The sequence below is a fragment of the Boleophthalmus pectinirostris genome, unplaced genomic scaffold, assembly GCF_026225935.1.
Source record: "Boleophthalmus pectinirostris isolate CB_2022bp ecotype Guang Dong unplaced genomic scaffold, ASM2622593v1 HiC_scaffold_5, whole genome shotgun sequence".
Taxonomy (NCBI): Eukaryota; Metazoa; Chordata; class Actinopteri; order Gobiiformes; family Gobiidae; genus Boleophthalmus; species Boleophthalmus pectinirostris.
In genome coordinates this window covers 30,600,940-30,623,550 of record NW_026571404.1, presented here as the reverse complement: position 1 = coordinate 30,623,550, position 22,611 = coordinate 30,600,940, and the positions used below count along the sequence as shown (strand labels likewise).

At 37.8% G+C, this 22,611-nt stretch overlaps 1 protein-coding gene across 13 annotated transcripts in view; it reads left to right on the top strand.

Annotated features, from left to right (window-relative positions):
* kcnma1a (potassium large conductance calcium-activated channel, subfamily M, alpha member 1a) overlaps positions 1-22,611 on the top strand; it is a 316,984-nt gene that overhangs the window by 239,913 nt on the left and 54,460 nt on the right. For all 13 annotated transcript variants that reach the window (XM_055162655.1, XM_055162649.1, XM_055162657.1 and 10 more), the window contains exons 6-9: positions 16,440-16,515; positions 16,911-16,986; positions 18,485-18,655; positions 20,822-20,913. In XM_055162655.1, the coding sequence (XP_055018630.1) occupies positions 16,440-16,515; positions 16,911-16,986; positions 18,485-18,655; positions 20,822-20,913 (415 nt within the window). The remainder of the gene's footprint in view (positions 1-16,439; positions 16,516-16,910; positions 16,987-18,484; positions 18,656-20,821; positions 20,914-22,611) is intronic.

The following is a 22,611-nucleotide window of genomic DNA, read 5'->3' as shown; positions in this document are numbered from 1 at the left end:
GCCGCTAAGTGCTATCTGACCCAAGACAGGCTTCTAAACAAATTTATCTTGTCAGGGAATCAATAAGTGGCTATCTTTAACAGAGCTATTGACAAGTAAAATCACTAATCCCAGCTCTCAATAGACAAACCAGTGGGAAAGGTGGTAAGCCACTTTGGTACATAGAAAATATTTGCGATGTATTAGCCAATATGAAAAGGAAATCAGTTAAAAATTTGGTGCAAGTTCATGAAATTTGTCTAGAACATGGCGGCTTTAAAAGGATCCATCATAAAAAGTGAGAGCAGAGACTGTATATAGTATATAAATGGACATTCCTAACCTGCTTACTGCCATGTTCCGAACAGGAAGTGAGCATGGGTGCACTTTCGGCTCCATCGACTTTGGCTTTAATTGACTTTGTATTGAAAAAATGTCATTCCTCTCTCTGTAACTGCTGCTTTCACGCTTCTCATTTTGGTCTTAAAATGTTCATCTTAGATTTCAACTTCGACTTAGATTTAACTAGCTTTCTTAGACTTAGACTTAGACAAATTTCTCTTGATCGACAAGTGAAATGATTTGGACACAGGAGCTCGCACATCACAATGTATTATAATAACAAAGAGCGAAAATATAAATGGTGATAATAAATTCTAAATAAGTAGCAAAAAAGATAGCAAGAAAGTGGTGTCAAATAAGACATAATTATATAAATGTAAATGTACAAGTCAAAATAAAATAGAAAGATAAATAATAAAATATAAAATCACAGCTTTAGACAAGAGGTCATTGGAAGACAGTGCAACAATGATATGACTGACAGGACATAATGACATCTGTTACATAAGGGTGAGTTGTTGTGCAGTGGTAGGGAGTATTATCTGTTACATAAAGGGAAGTTCTTGTACAGTTGTATGGAGTATGGTATAAATGTAGTATTAACGTAATGTATTAACCCGCTCTACATGATCCTGGTGTTTTTATTTCACTATTTTGCCTGTAAATCAGTTCCTATTCCTATTATGGAACTCAGCTCCAAATTCTCTCCTATAACTGCCAGCATCGATGAGCTTCATTTGACTGGAGCCAACTCTCTATGACTAAGAAATATCACACTCCCTTAGTCCACTTCTTTATACAGTCTTTTTAAATGGAGATAGGCACATTTAATCCTCTATACCATTGTTTCCCAACAACTGGGTCGTGAACTTTGGGTGGGATGCAAGAGATTTGTTTTGGTTCGCCTTGTCACGATCTGCAAGTAGGTCTGCAATATACACAGGGTAGCCGCGAGGTCTTAAAAGTCTTAAAAAGGTCTTAAATGTCATGTTACTAAATTAAGGCCTTTAAAACGTGTTGTGAAAAATGTTCTCCAAGTCTTATTTTTTTCACAATGGTCTTAAATTTCATTAGCCTATTTTTTGTTTACTCAACCGGGCTGCAGTGCAATGTTAAATGAAAAAACACAGTGAAATAACGTAACATGAATGAACGTCTAATTTGGAGTATGCGCAAACAACACCATCTAGCATCACCACTGAGCTGCGTGGCATGCATACCCAGTCCAATTCCACACACTTTTGCATCACCGTATGTACACAGATTTCCTCCCGAAAACGCTTGTCTAAACGCAGAATAAAAAGTGAAGATGCTACGCCATTTTGTGTCTTCTGTTAGGACCGTCATCATATAAACGTAGCCTTAGATTCTAGATATAGTACCGGTAGTTGGTTCATCATTATTAGAATTAGACCTGGTGTTAGACTGCTTAATGGGTGCGACGTTGGTCTTAATTTTCATTTAAGTGGTCTTAAAAAGGTCTTTAAAAAGTCTTAAATTTGAGGTAGTCAAGCCCGGGGATACCCTGACACAGTTCTGACACATGAGAGAGCAAGTGAGTCAGTGAATCCTACCTACCTGCCCTGAACGAGTGTTCCTGCAGCTAAAGTTGAGAAATGCTGCTTGGTTGTCCGAAAAGAAGGGTGATAAATCAGCAAAGGTCAGAGCACTTCAGGATAATTATGGATAACTTTTATTACTGGTTCAATTACTGGTAATAAAATGTTCTCATTAATGTTCAGTAATGGTCAAATCTCCTTTATTTTGTGATTCACGAATAATGTCTATTGACTTGGGTCGTGAAGGTTTGTGACATTTAAAATATGGGTCCACAGAAAAAAAGTTTCGGAAACACTGCTGTATACCATGGAAATATATCGAAATATATCTCCGTAGAGACAAGCAGGTGATGGACCCTCCACTAGAAACATTTTCATTTAGCATTTTTGTTTCGCAAAACAAACAACCAACACACCAACTACCTTCAATAGAGCATTTCTTTATATGATCCTGCTGTGGTCTGGCAAGATTTTATACCAGATGCCCTTCCTGTTGTAACTGTGATGTGATTGGAGTGGGCGAAATGAGGACATATTAACAATTTTCACTTACGGCAAGGTTCGAACCTGTTACAGTTCAAGGACGACTCCTCGATTCACTGTGCCACTATTAGTCCCAACTCAATAATACAGTTTAAAAATAAATACTAAATATATATTCCATAAAAATCCACTTGGAAGACTATTGAATCTTCTACACACCATCATTCATCACTATCACGCTCAGAATGAATTAAAAAGAAAAACAAAACAGAGATGTCAAATTACTTCTCAAATTCTAGTTTACGTAGTACTACACAGCAACCATCAGTTCCCCAAACTCAATATTTGCACTTGACACTCACAGTATAACATCTCTTTATGATGTAAGCTACAGCCCCCCCTTTTCCTCTTCCTCCTCCTCCTCTTCTTCCTCCTCCACCTCCACAGAGCAGAGCAGAGCAGAGCTTGGCTGGGGATGATGAAAGCTGGTGAAACATGGTCTGGTCCCCTGCCTCCTGACACTGCTCTGAATAATTACCTGTGATCATTTGATATGTGCAGACTTAGACTTGGAGACTTTAGACTTATTAGCTTGAAAAAAATGAAATGATAGAGCGGCAAAGGGGATAAAAGAGTGTCAAAAAAGTGATTTATTGTGTTGGAAATATGAGCTGTATGTAAGAATGAATCAGATGAACCAACTAGCAGTAATTTCACAATGTACAAATGCAAATTTTAGTGTATTTTATTTGTGAAAAGTGAATGTGTTTTAGATCATGCAGTTTTCCCTATTAACCCCGTGCATGCATAAAACTTTAGTTGCTTTTATTAACATGGTTCAATGCAGTTTAATGCAGTTTAATGCAATTTCCCAAACTTTTTTTCTGGGGACCCATATTTTGAAAGTCACGAACCTTCGCAACCCAAGTCAATAGACATTATTCGAATAAAAGCAGATTGACCATGATTGATTGTGTCTCTTTGAACAATTAGTATTACTCAAACAATGAAAAACATACATTGAACCAGTAATAAAAGGATCCATAAGTCGCCTATTTGGACATGAAATATAGCCCATTTCTTTTTCTTTTCAACATTCAATTGAACCAGCAATATTGGAACAAAATAGTCAATAAAATAACTACAAGGAGATTGGAAATTATACAAAACATGTCTTAACATTTCGATATTTCTGATGAGATAGGTGGGTCTGTCTGCATTTTTGTAGCACGTTCCAGTCCAGGGTGCAGGACGAGAGTGCATTCAGTCTGTTTCTGTGCTTTGTCTTCATTTTTGTGAACACAGAAAATCCAAATTCACACATATATGTAGCAGTGAAAGGAATAAGCATAGAAATATTGGCCCTACTCAGGACAGGATATTGTGACGAAATGCTCATCCAGAATGATGAGATATTTTGCAGACCTACATGCAGATCGTGACAAGGCAACCCAAAAAAAATCTGTTGCGACCCACTTGAGAGTTGCGACCCTTGGGAAACAGCAGTTTAATAGATACAAATGCAAACAGATTTCTAAAGCCACAATGTTTGACATTTCTGGTGGTGGGTATGTCACTCTCATTCCATGGAAAAAGTTAAAGTCATATTTTGGATCATTCTCCATGAGGATACACACTGACATAATACCACACTGTAGAACATTCCAGGCAAAGTTATAATATTAAACGTCTCCATAGAGAGTCAGATCTGTGGAGAGGCGAGCTGTACCTCCTTTTTAAAGTCAACAAATATGAAAAACTGACTAACAAAAAAATAAATAAATTGCACTGGTCCAAAATGATTCCTTATTTACCTTTTGCATTCTGAGCATCCTAATTATTCACGGTGATGAGTTTATAAGCACTTTTCACAACTTTCAGAGAATTTTCCCGTGGCGGTGATGCTACCAACAACTAGCATACTATTGTACACTTCCTGATTTTAGAACAGCACACTGAGTTTTACTGTTACATACTGGAGATTACGTTTAACCTTCTACACTATTGTTGCATGAAAGACAAAACAGAAAAGGTTTATTATTACTATTGTTTTATTCAAGTAATGGTCACATAAATTTATATCTGATTGTGTTGTGTCCTCAATATTTATAGTAAAATTAATAAATGCTTACATCTAAACAGTATATATTGAATATCATCTTCACCATTGCTCCAAATATGCCACAGTCAGAATAATGATGTCACATGCCAAAACATATGGCAGAGGCTTACAGTATTTTATCCTCTTTTCTTATGGAGATTTGAACATACAAAACTGTGTCGTGACAGGGAAATGGGTGCAGTAACGTGCCTAAGTTGTAGCGTGCATCATCTGGTAGAGTCTGACATGAGTCTCTTGTCTGTATATTCTGTGACTCTGCTGGTCACTGTGCAAGTGAAGCCTTGATCCTACTCCTATAATCAATGAGGAAATATATAACCTGAGCTAGTTTCATTTAGATAAGTGTTTCTTTGCTGGATTAGTTAGCAAAACTATACTGGGTTCATAGTTTGTCTCGAAGTAGTGGATACGCAATATTATTCTATGAGTATTTTTTTTAGAGAGAAAGAAATGCCTGATATTGGGGCTGCTACCTAACACTTTTAGGTAAATGCTGTGGTTTTAAAAGTCGATTCTCCTGTCAATCGAGCTTGTGTGGTTTTAAAATGAGCTCTATCAGTTTTATTATGGGAAATCTTTTACTATCAGCACCGTTAAGATCCCATATTACACAAAATGGACTCTTGTGAGGTTTAAGCCATGTTATAATGCTGTTACGTCATCAAAAACATACCAGGGGTTGTGTTTTGCTTCATTTACACATGTTTGAGTAGCTTTTTATTATTAGTCTGTCTACATCTCCAAAGCTTGAAATGCTCTGTTCTGCCTTGTCACGTACAAAGCAGTAGTAGTTAAGAGCGATCTTACCTTCTGTTCAGCAAGGATTCCAGAGCTGAAATGATCCGAATGATTCTCATGAAGGTGCATGGAGTTTAAAAACACTGTGGAGCACTTCCTGTATTGCCACATGACATCACAAGTTGGAACAGAGCGTTTTCTGTTTGAGAGATGATCTCAGCCTAAGGTTACATTTACGCTGAAACGTATCACCGTATCGAAAACGATTTGCAGGCACGTCATTCCTGTGTCCGCAATCAAAGCCTTCCCTATCCACACAGTAACGAGAAAATGCCTGAAATGCCAGTCACACGACTAGGCTGATTTCAAGTCGATGAAGATGGCAAACATGAAAACTGTCAGTTTGTGGTCCAACGACGAGGTTCAGTTTTTACTGAACATAACACTGGATTTTAAGATGAGCATGGCAGCTCAGAGTGTGGACTGGGAATCTGTGCGTGTAGTTCTAACTGTGGTTTGTCTATGGTTTGTTTAAACTGTTTTCCGCAATAGCGTCACATGACCATTGTCATGAACCCAGCGAATCAGGAAGACGCAAGTCACAGTGACATGATCCAATAAGGACAAAACTAGAGCTCCTACATCAGCGTATCAACGTTTTCAGACGTCCATACAGCACTGGATCAGAACCGTACTCAGATGAATTCGTGGGAGCTGGCTGCACCAGATCGTTCTGTCTCTGGAACCGTTTTCCATCTCTCGAGCTGTTTTTCATCGAACACTGCATCCACAACGAAATGACTCGAATATGTACTAGTGTGGATGGGGCTTAAACTTGCAGGATTTGCATGTTAAACGTGTGAATGAAACAAAACACAACTCCAGCTATGTTATCTATCTACAATTTACAATCTATTCATAGCTTCCAGAAAGATGGAACAATTTTGACTATAGTAATAAACAATTCCTAAACAACATCCTGAACAATTTCTAAGCAACATCTTTTGAACACTTCTCAAAATGGCGGTTTATCCGATTCGGTGAATTCATCTATCAATCACTCCCACTTTAAATTGTAATACAGATAGAGTTCCGGACCATAATGTCTTTGTAATGTAGATTCAAAGTGAGATCTTGTTCAGCCAGTTAAATGTGAACCCAACCTACAGTATCTCTTAAATACATTTCAGTCCTTCCATTGTGCACACTTACCCGCTCTTACACAGATGTACGCAGGTGTGCACGGAAGACATAAAGTTCACTAATAGAGGTTCTGACCCTGGTTCCATGGTACAGTAAGACCTCCTCCTCTCCGCTAGACTTCACTGTACGCTGTGTGCATTTCAACTGCCTTTACAAATGGGACATTGATTAAGAACAGGAGAGAGATGTACAGCTAATGTAAAAGGCCACGGAGAGTTCCTCCTCGGAAAAAAAAAGAAAGAAATTAATCTCCCTTAACCACTCCAACACTAGTGCGCTTACAGTCCCAGAGGAGTCCTTCTTGAATTAGCGTTTGGCCCTTTGAAAAATGCTGTCAGTTGAAATAGGCTTGTCTTATTATAGAGCTACTGTTAGGAGGAGAACCCAATGCAAACAAATAGAAGAACTGTGCATAGAAAATTCAAAGGCAGATTTATGTTGTTGGTGCAGTCGGGTAGAGTTACGTTCAAATACACTACCAGTCACATTTGGACATGCTTTTTATTTATGCTTCTTTATCTCAATGGCGTAGGTTTTGTCTCAGCTTTGGTGAGAACATTATCAGCCCCCACCCCGTATGTTTTATGAATTCTTTCCAAAAACACACAGAGTCTGGGCAGGTCCAAAATAAGTGAGAGGTGGTTTCATTTTTCAGTTCGCAAAATGTACAGTTTGTGTCCATTGCCCTTCTAAGATTGTTCTTCATCGAATAACAGCGATGTAGAAGTTTGTAGCAGATTTCCTTTTGCTTGTTAGTGATGAGATATTTGAGAGGTATGTCCGTACATTTTTCCGTAGAATATTTTCAGAAGAGTCGGGCTGTTTCAGGTTCACGCAGCTAAAACCTGGAACAGTCTTCCTGAACATGTGAGACAGACTCTTCTGTGACGCTGTTTAAATCCAGGCTCAAAACATTTCTGTTTAACTGTGCATATAACTGAAAGGTTTTCATTCCGCTCTCTTCTCTCCAATTTATGTCTCTCTTTTTTTTTTTAATCTTCATGATTATTTATGTTTTGATTTGTTTTTATTATGATTTTAATGTATTTCTTATTCTGTAAAGCACTTTGAATTATTTTGTGTATGAATTGTGCTATACAAATAAACTTGCCTTGCCTTGCCTTGCCTAACAGCGCACGAGTAGGGCACTGTTTGGGAGGTGCACTTGTGGTAATAGTCGCTCTTTTTCCACGGCGACTCATTATAAGGCAAGTTTAATTGAAGGTGAAGCCATGTAAGTTCCTTTTGAAAAGTTTTTCAAAGTTTGGTGCAGCGTCTTCACTCACGCCTGCTCAAGTCGCCATCTTCAGGTGCTGACTACATCTCAGAACTTCTAATAAACAAAATGTGAACGAAAACATGATCAGTTAATACTATTGAGTTTGGAAAAATATCGGAATAAATGTATATTTTTGTTTATTAAAATGAAATGGTAAATATTGGTAGGGACTATTCTGTCTCCCCCAAATATTGGTTGACATGTCTCCACCCTTACTTTATTTCCATAATTATTTACATGACAGATCTCACTGAAGTCGTCTAAACTATGAATGGACACATATGGAATGTAGTAAACAAAAATAAACTCATAATAACTCCAAACTTGTTTAAGATTAAAAAAAAAAAGAAAAAAAAAAAAGCTTTGATCACTGCTTTCCATTTTTGCCATTTCCAGACCCTGAAAAAACAGTTGACAGCGCTGTTGGCAAAGTAAAGGGTGGATATTTTTAAGAATTTGAATATAAAATTGAATATATAATTGAATATAGAATCTAAAATATAAATGTTTTTCTTTGGTACATGATTCTATATGTAGTATCTTACTTCATGTATTTGATGTCTTTTGCGTCTGTATCAAATGTAGAAAGTAGTAAACTTAAAGAAAAAAAGACATTAAAAAAGAAGGTGCGTCCAAGTGCAAAAGATGTTTAGTGATCTCGGTTGTGATCATGATTCTAGTGCAAGACCTCTCTCATTGATTTGTTTTTTATTTGATTTATTCATGTTTTTATTTTGAATTGCACATGCCTAGATTCTACTTTGCAAGCACTGAAAGCTCAAAATCAAAACACTATCATCAAAATAAATCACTATAAATGCACCACCAGTCAAAAACACCCATCTCATTCTATGTTTTTTTTTTCTTTATGTTTACTACTTTGTACTTTTTATATACAGTCCATATGGAAGACATCTGTGTGCTTTTAATTTTCATCACATTATGCGTTATTTGTTGCTAAAACAAATACAGCGATGTGAATTACAGCTTAAGCCTCTATTTTGTATTACTTGTAAATCACAAGATAACAGATATTTTTAGCGTGTAATGAATAGTAGTGTAGTAACATTAGCCAGCTGCGTGCTCTCTAAATGTTGAATGGAGGCCCGTCGACTCCATCCTAAACTCCTGCTGCCCCCATGTGGTGAGCGGAGGTAGTGCGCGTTGATCCTGCCTGACGTTTTCCCCCTGAAAGAGGCTTACACTTTCTGACACTGGCATGAATTCGTTTACCATATAAGGTCTTCCTCTGTTGCCGTGGTAGCCCCTTGTTACGTCCTCTGGGTATGTTCACTATCATTCAGTGTCACGTGTCTTTCCTTTCACCTTGTACCAGATATTACAGAAAATCACGCAGGCAGATTGTTTCACCGAAGACTAATCTAAGTAAAATAGATTAAAGAAAATGTAATGTTTCACAGGATGGTATTAAACTTATATAAGATGCATTTATTCAATTATGTGTGTTTTTATTGCTCAAAAATACTGCCATTCTGACAGTGAGTGGGGTCACCGCTTCACAGATCTCACCTGTAAATTGACCTGGTGGCGTCTCCTGTTTGTCTTTATGGAGATTCTCAAGTTTAATGCCATACTTTGGGACATTACAGGCAACACTATAGCATTTCCTACTACATATTTGCACAATTTTAAAATGTCTATGACAGGTTTTGATTATTCTTTCATTTTTACTTTCATTTAATTTGGTGAGATAATACCTGCTGTAAATATAAATTACAGTTTTACACCAACCAAGAAGCAATTTGTGAAGAAAAGTTGAAAAATATGTTGAAAAATAGTGCAAATTGAGAATTCTATTTTGGGGGAATTCTGTCCAGAAGTAACAATTTACACTTAAGAAACATGTTTTTTATTCTTTAAACATTATTTCAGCTAAGGATATAGGTCAGGGGTCTCCAACCTTTTTCCTTCTGTGAGCTACTTTTTGTAAAACGACAAATGCCAGAGAGCTGCTAATTTTTGGGGTCACCAGAAAGCACCGTGGTAAGCCCAAGATGAGGTAGAGTTCGATATCTATAAAACATAACCCATTATCCAGTTATCAGTGTACAAATTTAGGCATAAAAATATACATTTACAAAGGAAATAGGAATTGAATCAATCAAATTTGAGTTATTCAGCCCAGAGTAATTCAGAAATCTCTTAGCGAGCTACTTTGAAGGAGGGGGAGAGCTACTGGTAGACCCCTGATATAGGTAATTTTATTATCATTTTATTTGTCAAATAATAATTTCCATTTACATTAGGAGTTTTGGTCAAGGGGTTGCAAGGGGAACAGTAAAGGAATTTCATGAGGTGAGGTGTCTTGATTTCCAACCAGGAAGTAAATTTTAAACCTCAATAATGGCCAAACAAAAATAATGTAATTTTTTTTTTCTTTTTTTTGTAAAATCTTGAATATAATGATTCCTAAAATGAGTATTCCTACCAGTCATAGGCACTTTAAGCTACAATAGTGTCTGTACTTACGTAAGGTTATCACACACATGTCCATCTCTATAGACTACTTCTATAGAGCGGTATAGCCATAACATAGGCATCTCACTAGTCCTCCGTGTAACATCAAATACTCTAATCCGGGCGCGTACAAAGCTGCTTTTATCCCACGTGTAGATCCCCAGACGTTGATTGATAAAATGTACCAGCGGTATACAGTACTGGCCCACGTGACAGACTGGGAGTAGCCCAGATCCTGCAGGCTGAATGGGGGAGGACTATAGTGCATGTGTGTGTGCGTGTGTGTGCGTGCGTGGGTGGGGGGTATGTTCTGAATGAGCATCTGGCTGTAAGACACGTGTGCAGAGTTAAAGGGATTTTCTTCCAGTGCACGTGCATGTACTGGACTCTATGTAGGCAGAGGGGTCCATTCACATTTTCAGATAAATAGGTCAGATGTGCGAGTTGTGTGATGGGCTTTGTATAGTTTGTTTAACTCTGCTGTAAGTATGAAATTCATTTGAAAATATGAAAAAAAAAAAAAAATTGTCATGTTGATGCTTGATGTTATGTCAATGTTTTCAAGATACTATCAGTTCAACCTTCAGTTTCAATTCTGTAGAACAGGCAAATAGATTTTTATATTTTAAAAGTTATGCTATGACTTACTTAACATTATAAATATATTGAGTAACATTATTGCCATCTATATTTAGGATCTTAAGTACCTACTAATATATGCTTGCTTACTTGCTTGTATTTTATTCTCAAGCAGTAGGCTACAATGCACTTTCTGTGGCATTTGGCAGCCTCTAGTGGTGGCTTTGAATATTGCAATCAACATTTCATACTCTGTAGTGAGCATTATTTTACATGTTTATATGCTGATATGTTATGATAAAAATACGTGTTAGTTAGAGCAAAATTATAAATAGACAAATATGATATTATTGGTCAGTTTTGTACAAATTATAGTTTTGTGCTATATTTACTCAAATTCAACCAAGCTTAAATGTATGCTGTTGATATGTTTTTACTAGGCGTGTAACAATATCCAAGTCTCACAATAAGATATCATCACGGCATGAACCTCACGGTACAAACATCACAGTACGATATTTATTGCGATATCGTGGGAAAGATCATGACATGATGGGGAGGCTCACGATTAGGAATGTAACAATATCCAAATCTCTCAGTACAATATTTTCACGTTATACATCTCACGGTATATTTATTAAGATATTTTGTGGAGGCTAACAAAACTGTTAATATGCTACTTTTACTTCTTAAAATGCCTTGACAAGACTTAATCCAAAGAATTAAGACTTAAAAGTGCTTAGAACTGTTATTTCTTCATGTAGTCTACACTGAAATGGAGCAAAGGATCATGGTCTATGTAGTTCTCTCTGTATTTTTTTTAGCTACTACTGCACCATAACTCTTAATTTAAGCAAAGAGACTTGTAATTCAATATATTGTGATGGTCCATGATATTATTGTGAGAACTTTGACAATATGATATCACAATATTTCGGTTATTGTTACATCTCTAGTTTCTGCAATATATTTATTCACATACAAATGTACTGTCCAAAATGAATGTTGTCTAATTGCATTTTAATTGCCAGATTTGAGTGCTTGGTTTTCTACTTTTACTTTGTGTAGTAGCGGAGAGCAGAGTGGTGTTTTATGGGACCTGTAGTAAAGTTTAAGGTTGCTCCAGTCTCTGTAAACAAGAGTCACAAAGGCCATGGGAGCAACAACAGTTAAGTAAGACATAAGCAACTGCACTGCAACTAGAAGATGTGAAATCGCACTTTGAACTGGCACAGTTCTGTCAAACCTTTCTGTGTGGAGTTGTGTCTCACTGTGTCCTTTCCTCTGGGCATGGACATGGGTCAAATGCACCGGAAAGTTAGTAATGTACCTTACCTTAAAGGGTCCATATTGTGCTATTTTCTTAGATGTTATAATGTTTTTTCCTCATCACAAACATATCTGGAGTTTTGTTTTATTTCATTTACACATGTTTAACACACAAACTCTGACAGATAGAAACAGAAAACACTCTGTTCCACTTTATGATGTCATGTGGTAATACAGGAAGTGTTCCACTGTACTTTTAAACTCCATACACCTACAGTAGAATCATTTTTGATAATTTTAGCCCTGGAGTTGCCCCCCTCTACTGAACTAAAGATAAAAAGGTAGCTGTTAATTTGAAAACTACCCCTACATGACATCACAAGGTGGTATGGAGCATTTTGAGCTTTGGAGATGTAGACAGACTAATAATAAAGGGTTACTCAAACATGTGAATGAAGCAACATACAACTCTGGCCATGTTTTTGAGGAGGTAAGAACATTATAACATGTCTTAAACCTCACAAGAGTCAATTTTGCATAATATAGGCCCTTTAGCCTTGGTACCATTTTCGGTATCAGAGCTTATATTTTCAGAATTTTGGTGTGACCTCTGCCAGTTTAACAGTGTGTTTGACTTGTTGGACATCCGCCACTACACACAGCATACTTCATTTTGTGAGCGGATTATTTTTCTGGCTTTAGTTTCATTTCAATTTTTCATCACAGCATAATCCCTCTACTAGTTTTGCTGTTGTGTGTTGGAGCGAAAAGGCTCATAGAAAAGAACTGACCGGGGACAGCAAGGTAAACCGGTTTGGACTGTTCGGATTAGAGCTGCTGCAATTGAGTGTATTTTAGAGTAGACATTTTGCTTAGACACATTCAGGAGGAAAGTGACAACGCAGCAGACTACAAGAGAAATGACAAGAAAATTATCATAGATTTTTGAGTACATTTTTTAAAATCATTTTTTATCAAATCATTTAAATTTTTTTGTGGGAATAGCAGATAGCCAAAATGATTCCTCCCAGGTTACTCATTTACCACCGGACGCAAACCGGAGTCAACCTGGAATCTCCCAAAGAATCTTGGAGGAGGAAGAAGTCCTGCTCTGACCTTTTCCAAAATGGCTACCGAATTAGGCAAAAACGGCAAAGACAAGCACGCTCATGTGCCTCGCTAATATCCTGCATGCGTGTTCTTACCAACTGGGGTAATGTATTTTCATATTTGTGGCTATCAATGCTCAAAAGCCTGTGTTAAAGCAATTTGAGTTTTAATGGTTATTTCCTTATCCAAAACATACTGTATCTGGAGATGTGTTTGGTATCTTCAGTTACAGTTTTTTGAGTAGTCTTGTGTGGATATGATATTACTTTGCTAAAAATGTACCACCATATAGCATTAAAGTCACCTTATCTTAAGTACAGTCTTTTATAGTGAAAATACTTTGAAAAACATGCATTTTTTACAGTGGGTGGGGTTGCCTCTATACCAGACCTTGGCATTGTGCTGCTCCCGGGCCACATACAGCCCTTTGGTTGACTCTGATTGGCCTGTTTTAAGATAATTCAGATTTACACAATAAATATATTTTATAATTTTAACTCAAGCATGGACTAAAGCCACATTGCTTTTATTTTAGAGATGTTTCTTTTTACCTGGTTTTGTATTCACCCTGTGTGTGTCTGTCTACCTGCGATAATTCCACCATGTATGGACCGATTGTCACCAAATTTGGTACGTGGGTCAAGCCCCCGTGCCCGATGCTGCAAAAAAAAAAGTTTGGTGACGATCTGAGGTTATTTGAGGTCACACGAGTCAATTGAAAGGTCACGCCATTATAAAGGATAGACAACCATCTGAACCATCTGCAGGCTGAAATATTCACCCAATCATCACACAAGTTGGCACACACATAACCGGGGTTTGGGCTCCAGGGTGATGAACTGCCCCCACTGATGCCTCATGGGGGACCAGGTTGCTATCTCTGATTGCTCTTGTTTAATGACATTTTTTGTAAGGCAGCCGCACTCATAACATGAACTCTTACCAGTCTTACCAGCTCGTCAAAACAATACTATTTACTATTTTTTATAAAGAAATACAATTCATATTTTGCAGAATTGAGGTAAGCATTTTGGCCCAGCCCTCCACAGTATTTTCTGTTTCTCATGTGGCCCCATGGAAAAAGTAAATGCCCACCCCTGATATAAACAGATCTGAGTTGACATAACTTTGCCTGGTGGTGTCATCTTCTTATGTGAATGGAGATCAATAAGTTAAATGCCATACTGAATATTTTTATCATAGCAACAATATATCCATGGAGAGAAGCAGGTCACAAACCCTTATAGTGCCCCTTTATGTTTGCTGATTACTCTTATTTTGCTGAGTAGTATCTCTTGCACTATTGCAAAACAACTTTAAACTTGATGCGATGTTCAGTAGTTTCATTAGTGGATTGTATTGTGATAGTGCTCTGAAGGGGATGTGACTTGGCATGGAGAGCAAAGAGAGAGGAGTCTTACAAAAATGTTAATACTACTACTACTTTTTTTGCTGAATATGGCATTTTCAAAACAATAAAGGGTAACATGGTGATCTAAATATGTTGTGTTATCAGTTAATACCCCACAAAAGTAAAAGTATACTAATAATGCATAAGTAAATAAATGAACTTGCCTTACTTAGAATGACCTATATTTATACTATTTTTGTGCATTTACTTTATGACATTCTTTCTTCAGACCAAGGTTCAGTCTGTTTTCATACCTGACAATTTCGACTGCTATCTAGCGAAAAAATAATGTAATAAAATAAATCGAATAACAAAATGAACCTGGTTGGATTAGTTTGGTGCTTTCTATAGTTGGAGTGAAAAGAATCCGTGTTATGCTCCACACATGCAAAGAGACATGGGATAACACATGCACCCCGGGATCAGCACTGTTATGTAAAAAGACATGAGGCAGGTGTTGCTTTGTTTGATAATCCCTCAGCGCAGCCAGCCACCAGCAAAAAGTAGGGCGCGCTTCACTTCTCGTACTAATGGAATGTCTAAATATGCCCTCCAAATAGTGGCCTCATGAAAGAACTGCGTCTGAAAGTGACGCTTGTGTAATTGTTTAAAGGGCACATAGTATTACGCTAATCTCTGATCACAAACAGACCTGGAGTTGTGTTTTGTTTCATTCACACTTGTTTAAGACACAAACCCTGCATATTTAGGAGTTTTTCTCTCAAATGGGAACCCCTGTGATGTCATACAGGAAGTGCTCCAATGTGTTTTTAAACTCCGCACACCTTCATTAGAATCATTTGGATGATTTCAGCTCTGGAATTGCCAATCTGTACTGAGTAAAAGGTATAGCATAGCTGTTAACTAAAAACTACAACTACATGACATCACAAGGTGGAATAGAGCATTCTGAGCTTTGGAGACAGACTAATAATAAAGGATTACTCAAACATATGTGAATGAAGCAAAACACCAACAAAAAGTAACAACTAGGGGTGTGCAAAAATATTGAAATATCAGTATATCATACCGTTTAATGTGATGATACAGTATTGATATAGTGGGCTACTGTATTGATATTTTTGGGTTTATTTTACAAAATTATTTTGTTACAGCACTACAGTTTAGAACAAACTCAAACTCAAATTCACAGAGGGCCAAAATTAAAAACTGTAACGAAGTTGTGCCAAACAAAATATTTATTGAAAAAATGTCAACAACATCTGCATGTTTTCTCTTCTTTTGAGATATGTAATGTTCAAACGTTTCTTATTAAAATAAATGTTTAATAATAGTTTAACATGCTTAAACACTGAATCCAGAACAAGCATAATATAAAATAATAACAAAATATTAAATAAATAATGTCTTTATAGCTTATTTGTAGCCGGTCGGGCCCGCTCTAATACATACTTGATATGATCACGCGAGCCAAATATAATTATATCGCAGGCCAAATTTGGCCCCCGGGCCTAAGTTTGACATCTCTGATTTAGAGGAAGGAAAATTGTTTATGCAACACATTTCATATTTTCAAAGTTTTGATGATAAAAATTAGTTTGTGTCATATTCACTTTGCACATGAAATGGTTTAACAAAGACTTTTATTATCACAACCATGATTTTGCCTTTATTTTTTATTGAACTGTATTAAATTGATTTGAAATATAACATATTGAATCATATTGAACCGAAAGTGCGCTGTATCGAGATATGTATCGTACCTTGGCCCATGTGTTGAGGTATGCATCGGCGACTTCTTAATGATACCCAGCCCTAGTAACATCATCATATAAAATGTCATAAAGCTCACCAGAGTCACTTTTGTGTAATATAGATTCATTAATGGCTAATTCTATCTTTTGTTTCTCTGTGTGTTTCTCATAGGTTTGAGGTTTCTGAGAGCGCTACGGTTGATACAGTTCTCCGAAATCTTACAGTTTTTGAATATCTTGAAAACGAGGTAAGTAAAATAAAGTTTCTGTTTAAGTCCACAAATGCAATATTTTCAATTTTTTATTTTAAGAATTTCTCCTGCCCAGTTTAGATTTGTTTGGTCAATTCTAGTTGCAAATTTAATTTAAAACATTATAGGCGTATTTTCTAACACTATAGATGTAATGATGCCTTCTTTTCAGTATGATAGCTTACAGACCTGTATCATTTAACTTAACTTAACTTAACTAGGAATAGAATTTATCTATTTATCTCTCTTTTATTTATTCTAAGGGAATTATTATTGTTCTAAGCCTCATTATCTGTGTCACTTACACTTCTAAATTTTGGGCCTATCCCTTATTTATTACAAACTTTTGATAGTAAATTGTAAATCATATGAATTGTGCCTTTCTTGTCTAGCAATTCCATCAAGCTGGTGAACCTGTGTTCCATCTTCATAAGCACATGGCTCACAGCGGCTGGCTTCATCCACTTGGTGAGTGCTGATCTTGGATTATAAGACCTCTGTTTGGGTTTAACCTGGACTAAAAGGTGATCAAATTGAGCAGAAACTTTTTGTCAGGTGGTGTAATAAAAATAAAAGGTGTCTGGACTAGTCTATATAATGAACTGCTATTTTTTTCTTTCAGAAATGTTATGAAAAAAAATCATGTCCTTTAAATTTTCTCCTTTGCGCACCAATCATGCTTTTTCCTTTATTTTTCTCTAAATAAAAAACATCCACAGAATTAAAAGGCTAACGACCATAGACGACCTAACGGCCTAACCCCAGCCTCAGACATTAGACGAAGGTTTAACAATTAACCAGGCTAATGAGCTCTACTGTACTGCACTGTGACTCTACAGTACTGCACTGTGACTGTACTGTACTGCACTGTGACTCTACTGTACTGCACTGTGACTCTACAGTACTGCACTGTGACTCTACAGTACTGCACTGTGACTGTACTGTACTGCACTGTGACTCTACAGTACTGCACTGTGACTCTACAGTACTGCAGTGTGACTCTACTGTGACTGTATGTACTGCACTGTGACTCAACAGTACTGCACTGTATGACCTGGTTCACTAAAAAGCACTTTTTCATTACTTTCCATTTTTTACAAATGACATTCGCAACATCACTGGAGCCTTAGAGGAGTAGACTGTAAAACTGTATTATACTTCATGTAGGTGAGGTGACCATATCATTTAATTGCCTTTTTCATTAGAGTCGTATCTGTGTCTCGACAAAAATAGGCTAGGCTAAGATAGCTGAATGCAAATGTCATTTTAGGGTTTTAAATTAAATATATTTACCCCAGAGCTTTTCTAGGCCACTCTGAACAGTTTTGTGTCAGGTGTGATTATTTAAAACATAGTGTGATTATTTAAAACATAGTGTGATTATGTAAAACATAGGTTAAGTGTGGTATCATCGTGTTATTTGACGTTGTTTTATCCAGACTAACCTGGGGTGACCAGATTTTCACAATTTCAAAACTGTCCTTTCTCGACTCACTTGTCAGTCAGTCATAATCTGAGGGACTTCTGTTGGTGCATTTTTTTTATTATTTTTTTGCCTTGTGGTCATTTTGAAGCACAGTTTTCTGTATTTTAGTTCAACAAACCACAATACATGCCTCTCTTTACTGCTGGCTTAGGATCAGATTGGTCCTAAATAGGGACCTGGGACATTTCTTGTGTAAAACTGGGACTAATCAATGGTTTTGGGTAAATCTGCTAGGGCAGGGGACACAGGGCTCAGGTCCTGGGGAACTAGGGACGCCTGGTCACCCTGGACTAACCTTGTGATGATAATTATTTGCAAGCACTTAATACATATGACACTTATTCACCACTAGGTGGCAGTCTTTGACCTTTATACAGAGGAAACATCCTCTGCCTAACACATTTAACATTTTCTTGGCCTATGACACTGTTATGAAACTTTATTTACAGTATTAACTAATCATTCCTATTACTGTTATAGGTGGAAAACTCAGGGGATCCTTGGGAAAATTTCCAAAATTCCCAGTCTCTTTCCTATTGGGAATGTGTGTACCTGCTGATGGTGACCATGTCCACTGTGGGCTACGGGGATGTCTATGCAAAAACCACCCTGGGACGCCTCTTCATGGTCTTCTTCATCCTGGGCGGTTTGGTAAAAAACACTTTTCTTTTTAATAGTTCCCTTTCCCTCTGGTCCCCTCTCCAAACCCTGCCTGACCCCACCTGTACACTTAAATAAGCCTAATATGCTAAGTGATTTAAACATAAAAGTAATGTCATTTAAATGCTGTGTAATTAACATGGTTATATTTATGTCTGTTTTCTGAAATTTAAACCTAGCTCAGTTTATAATGAACCTAGTGTATCTCGTCTGTAACTTTTGGCCTTGTCTCTTACTCCCTATTGTGTCGACCTTCTACATGTCTGAATACATGAATTCGCTACTGTGTTAAAATGTGGTTACTATTTTGTAGAAGCAGTTGCGGTTTCAGGACCTCCCTTCTCCCGTGTCTCCTCCCACTTTTCCAACAAACACAGGAGCAGGCAGATGATGCTTAGGCCCACCTGACTGTTACCATAGCGACAGCAGCCTCCCCAGCAGCTTTTCACTTTCTTTCCATCCATAGATAAGTTATGTTCAAATTATACAATGTTGAAATGAGATGGAGGGTATAATGTTATGAATGTTGACGACGCACCATTTTTAAAGATAATTACATTCATACAGGAGTGGTCTTGGCAGTCCAATTGTGTCGAATTCATAAACCATGTCGAAATGTTTACCTTTGAAACAGTAAACAGTTAAAATAAATCTACAATTATGCATTATTTTAGTCTTGTTAGCAGGGATGCACTGATCCGCAGACTCAAAAAATTGCAGGATCAGATATCAGCTTTGTAAAATCGGTGCAACTGATATCCTAGTCGGACATTTAATTGATGCAATAAGACTGATTTACTGGTCGTAGTTGGCCAAGAAAAAAAAAATACAATTACACAAAGCTGTTCTGTAGTGACTTGAGAGATAAACAACCACTACATAACACATTTGGATCTGTTTTGTCTTATTTTAGTTTAGTTTTTAGAAAGTAAATACTGTTTTCAATCTCTGCTCTGGTATCGGATTTCGATAAATTGAAGACAGGACCGGTGCATCCCTACTTGTTAGTGAGTTTATTGTATGACCATAGCTGTCTTAATAATGCCACTACCCAAGTTTATTTATTAAGTTCATAAGGAGAGGGTGATGGCTCTGTGCTTAGATTAGTTTCATGAGAATAGACTGAATAATTACAAAGATATTACACTGGGCCGCTCTGGTGCTGACTGAAACGGATGGAGCTGCCTTTTGCGGAAACATCCACTAAAAGCCTCTCACACGGCATATTTAGAAACAAAGTCAAAACATTAAGATTCTTACACGTTCAAACACTGACTTTTGGCTCGCCCTCCATCTCAGTTTCAACTTATAGCCCCCAATAAGATTTTCATTTGTACACTGCGTTTACCATGTTACTGTCTGAACTCAAATGTTCTCTTAAGACTAAACTTCTCCTCTGTGATGACCTCCAGCTGTGTGGACGTGTCCCGTGCGGTTGCCATAGTGATAGATGGCGTGCTTCCTGCGCGCTGAGAGCTCTGGAAGTCTTTAGGCCTCTCCCTGGCTGCTTCCTATCAGCAGCAGCGCTTGAATAATGACTCCGGGCTGGAGGGATTCTACAGCCAGGGATCAAATCAAAGTCACGTCATTTAACATTACTGCTGGAGATGCATAGGCACTGTTACCAAGCATGACTCAAGTGTGCTTTTATGAGAGCGGAGATGTATGGCTCTACTGTAAGTGTGGAGAAGCACTGTAAGCTAACAGTACTGTCAGTGCAGATTATGAGATGCCATTCCTTCGCTCATAGGTCATTAGAAGCATGGTGGGATCACAGGCTCTGCGTCTGTGCAAAATGCATCCAGCTCATTTTCCAAGCCCAGCAAATGAGTCTTAATGTGTTTTGCAGCTGTGGAACATCAGGTAGGCCTATTCAAATCCACCTGCTCCAGTCTCTGTGTTTGTTGGACAAAACATGGCACTTAGGTTTGATTACTATTGGAGTATAAATGGACTAAGATCTCAGGTGCAGCTGCAGATTGGAGATGTTAAGAATGTCACTTAACACTGGGGCTTAACAAATTGAACACAGCGCTCTCTTTGCTTTCCGTATGGCTGTCTCCTGACTCGCATACTAACAAAGCAAAGTGGCTCTTCTAGAAACCCGCCGCTGTGCAGCGTACTAGTCTCTTCTTCTGTCTCCTATCTTCTCCTTAGGCCATGTTTGCCAGCTACGTCCCTGAAATCATAGAGTTAATAGGAAACCGCAAGAAATATGGTGGTTCCTATAGTGCGGTTAATGGGAGAAAGTAAGTATTCCAGACGGTTCTGCTGTTTTTATGTGTGCAGTAGAACCCTCTCTGCATGCCTTTTTCTTTCTTTCTATTCCATGCATGTAGGCCATGTTTGCTCGCTACGTGCCAGAAATTGCTGCTCTCATCCTTAATCGGAAGAAATACGGAGGGAGTTATAACTCGACACGAGGCAGAAAGTAAGTGTAATCCAGTCAAGGTGTGGTTGTGTGACTCTGCACCCCATAGAGGGGTCTAATTCAACAGAACAGTAAAGAGCTGGAACTCTTTAAGTCACACTGCGTGACTGGAGACCTTGGCCATTAGGACCACATGCCCATGTCTGCTCTCATCCTTTGTCCATCTCTCTCTCCTCATCCTCTGCTTTTCCCATACATTTGTGTTGAATTTCATTGCTTTTAACACCCTATGATGCACTTTTATTGGAAATTAGAGCTTTCATGACCACATTTCTCTTAAAATTCAACAGAAAAAGCAAAAAACTGTCATGAATGATCTACTCTCCACATATAAACAAATTAATAGTCCTATTGTTTCATCTGCAAGACCATTATTATTGGTGATCTTTAACGTCATCAATCTCAATGACCATTGCAGGACATTTTGCTTTGTTTCTTTTGGCATGCTTTTGTTTTGCTCGATTTAAGCTTTCTTTGATTTCCACTGTTAGCTGCGCTCCTAGCATGTGCCCCAGTGATCTGCAGACTTTTTCATAGACCTCGCTTTCATGAAAAAGTGGTGTTCTCCCCGTGTCTGCTCGGCCATCGCACCATCACTGCTTGACTCGACTCTGGCCCTGATCTTCAGTCAGCTCCCACACCCTGAATGCTGGATGCCTCGCTCCCCATTGGAGGCTCTCAAATGCTTATGGCTTGCTCTGCTTGCTTTGGCTTTGTCGATGCTTGCTTTGGGTCTCGTGCTTGTGTCGTGGTGTGTGAAAGTGTTTGAAACGATGTCTGTGTCAATGTGTTTCAGTGAAAGTAGATTTGTCAAGTGTACGCAGCTGTCATGATGTTTGTACAAGATAAATATGAGTGTTTTTGTCGTTTTGTGGCTCAAACTTTGCAGATAGTGTTGAGGTAGAGTTACAGTCCAAGTGTGTGTCTACTCCTCTGTCGACATAGATGAATGTTAAAGACCCTGTGCCTGATTTTTCCTGCTTTTAAAAAACTTGAAAAACAGAACTAGTTCATATCTTAATGCATTTGAAGCATCCTAATTATTCACCATGAGGAGTTTATATGTGTTTTTCACAACTTTGAGAGGCCAGAGCTGAATTTTGAAGAGGTATAATGCTAACAGTGCCCTTCCTGTTGAGTCTAAGAACTACTGCACTGCCTCTCATAATGTTTTTTGTATTGCCTAGAACAGTGGTCACCAAACTTTTTTCTCTGGGGCCACATTATCGCTCCTGACTGTGATGGGGGCCGGGGTCGGGTCGGCCAACGAAGGAATACATGTTGTTGATCAGCCAGTCCACCTTTCATCCACCGAATCTTCTCTCGTTTGCCCTCGCAAGCTAGCATACTCTTTGTGGCAGGTTTCGTAGTGACGACGCAGGTTATATTCTTTGAAAACTGCCCTACTTTCTTTACATATCAGACAAACTGCACGGTCCTTACACTGAACAAAAAAATAATCACTCGTCCACTGTTCTTTGAAAACTCAGCATTTTCTGTCAAATTTTCGTACTCT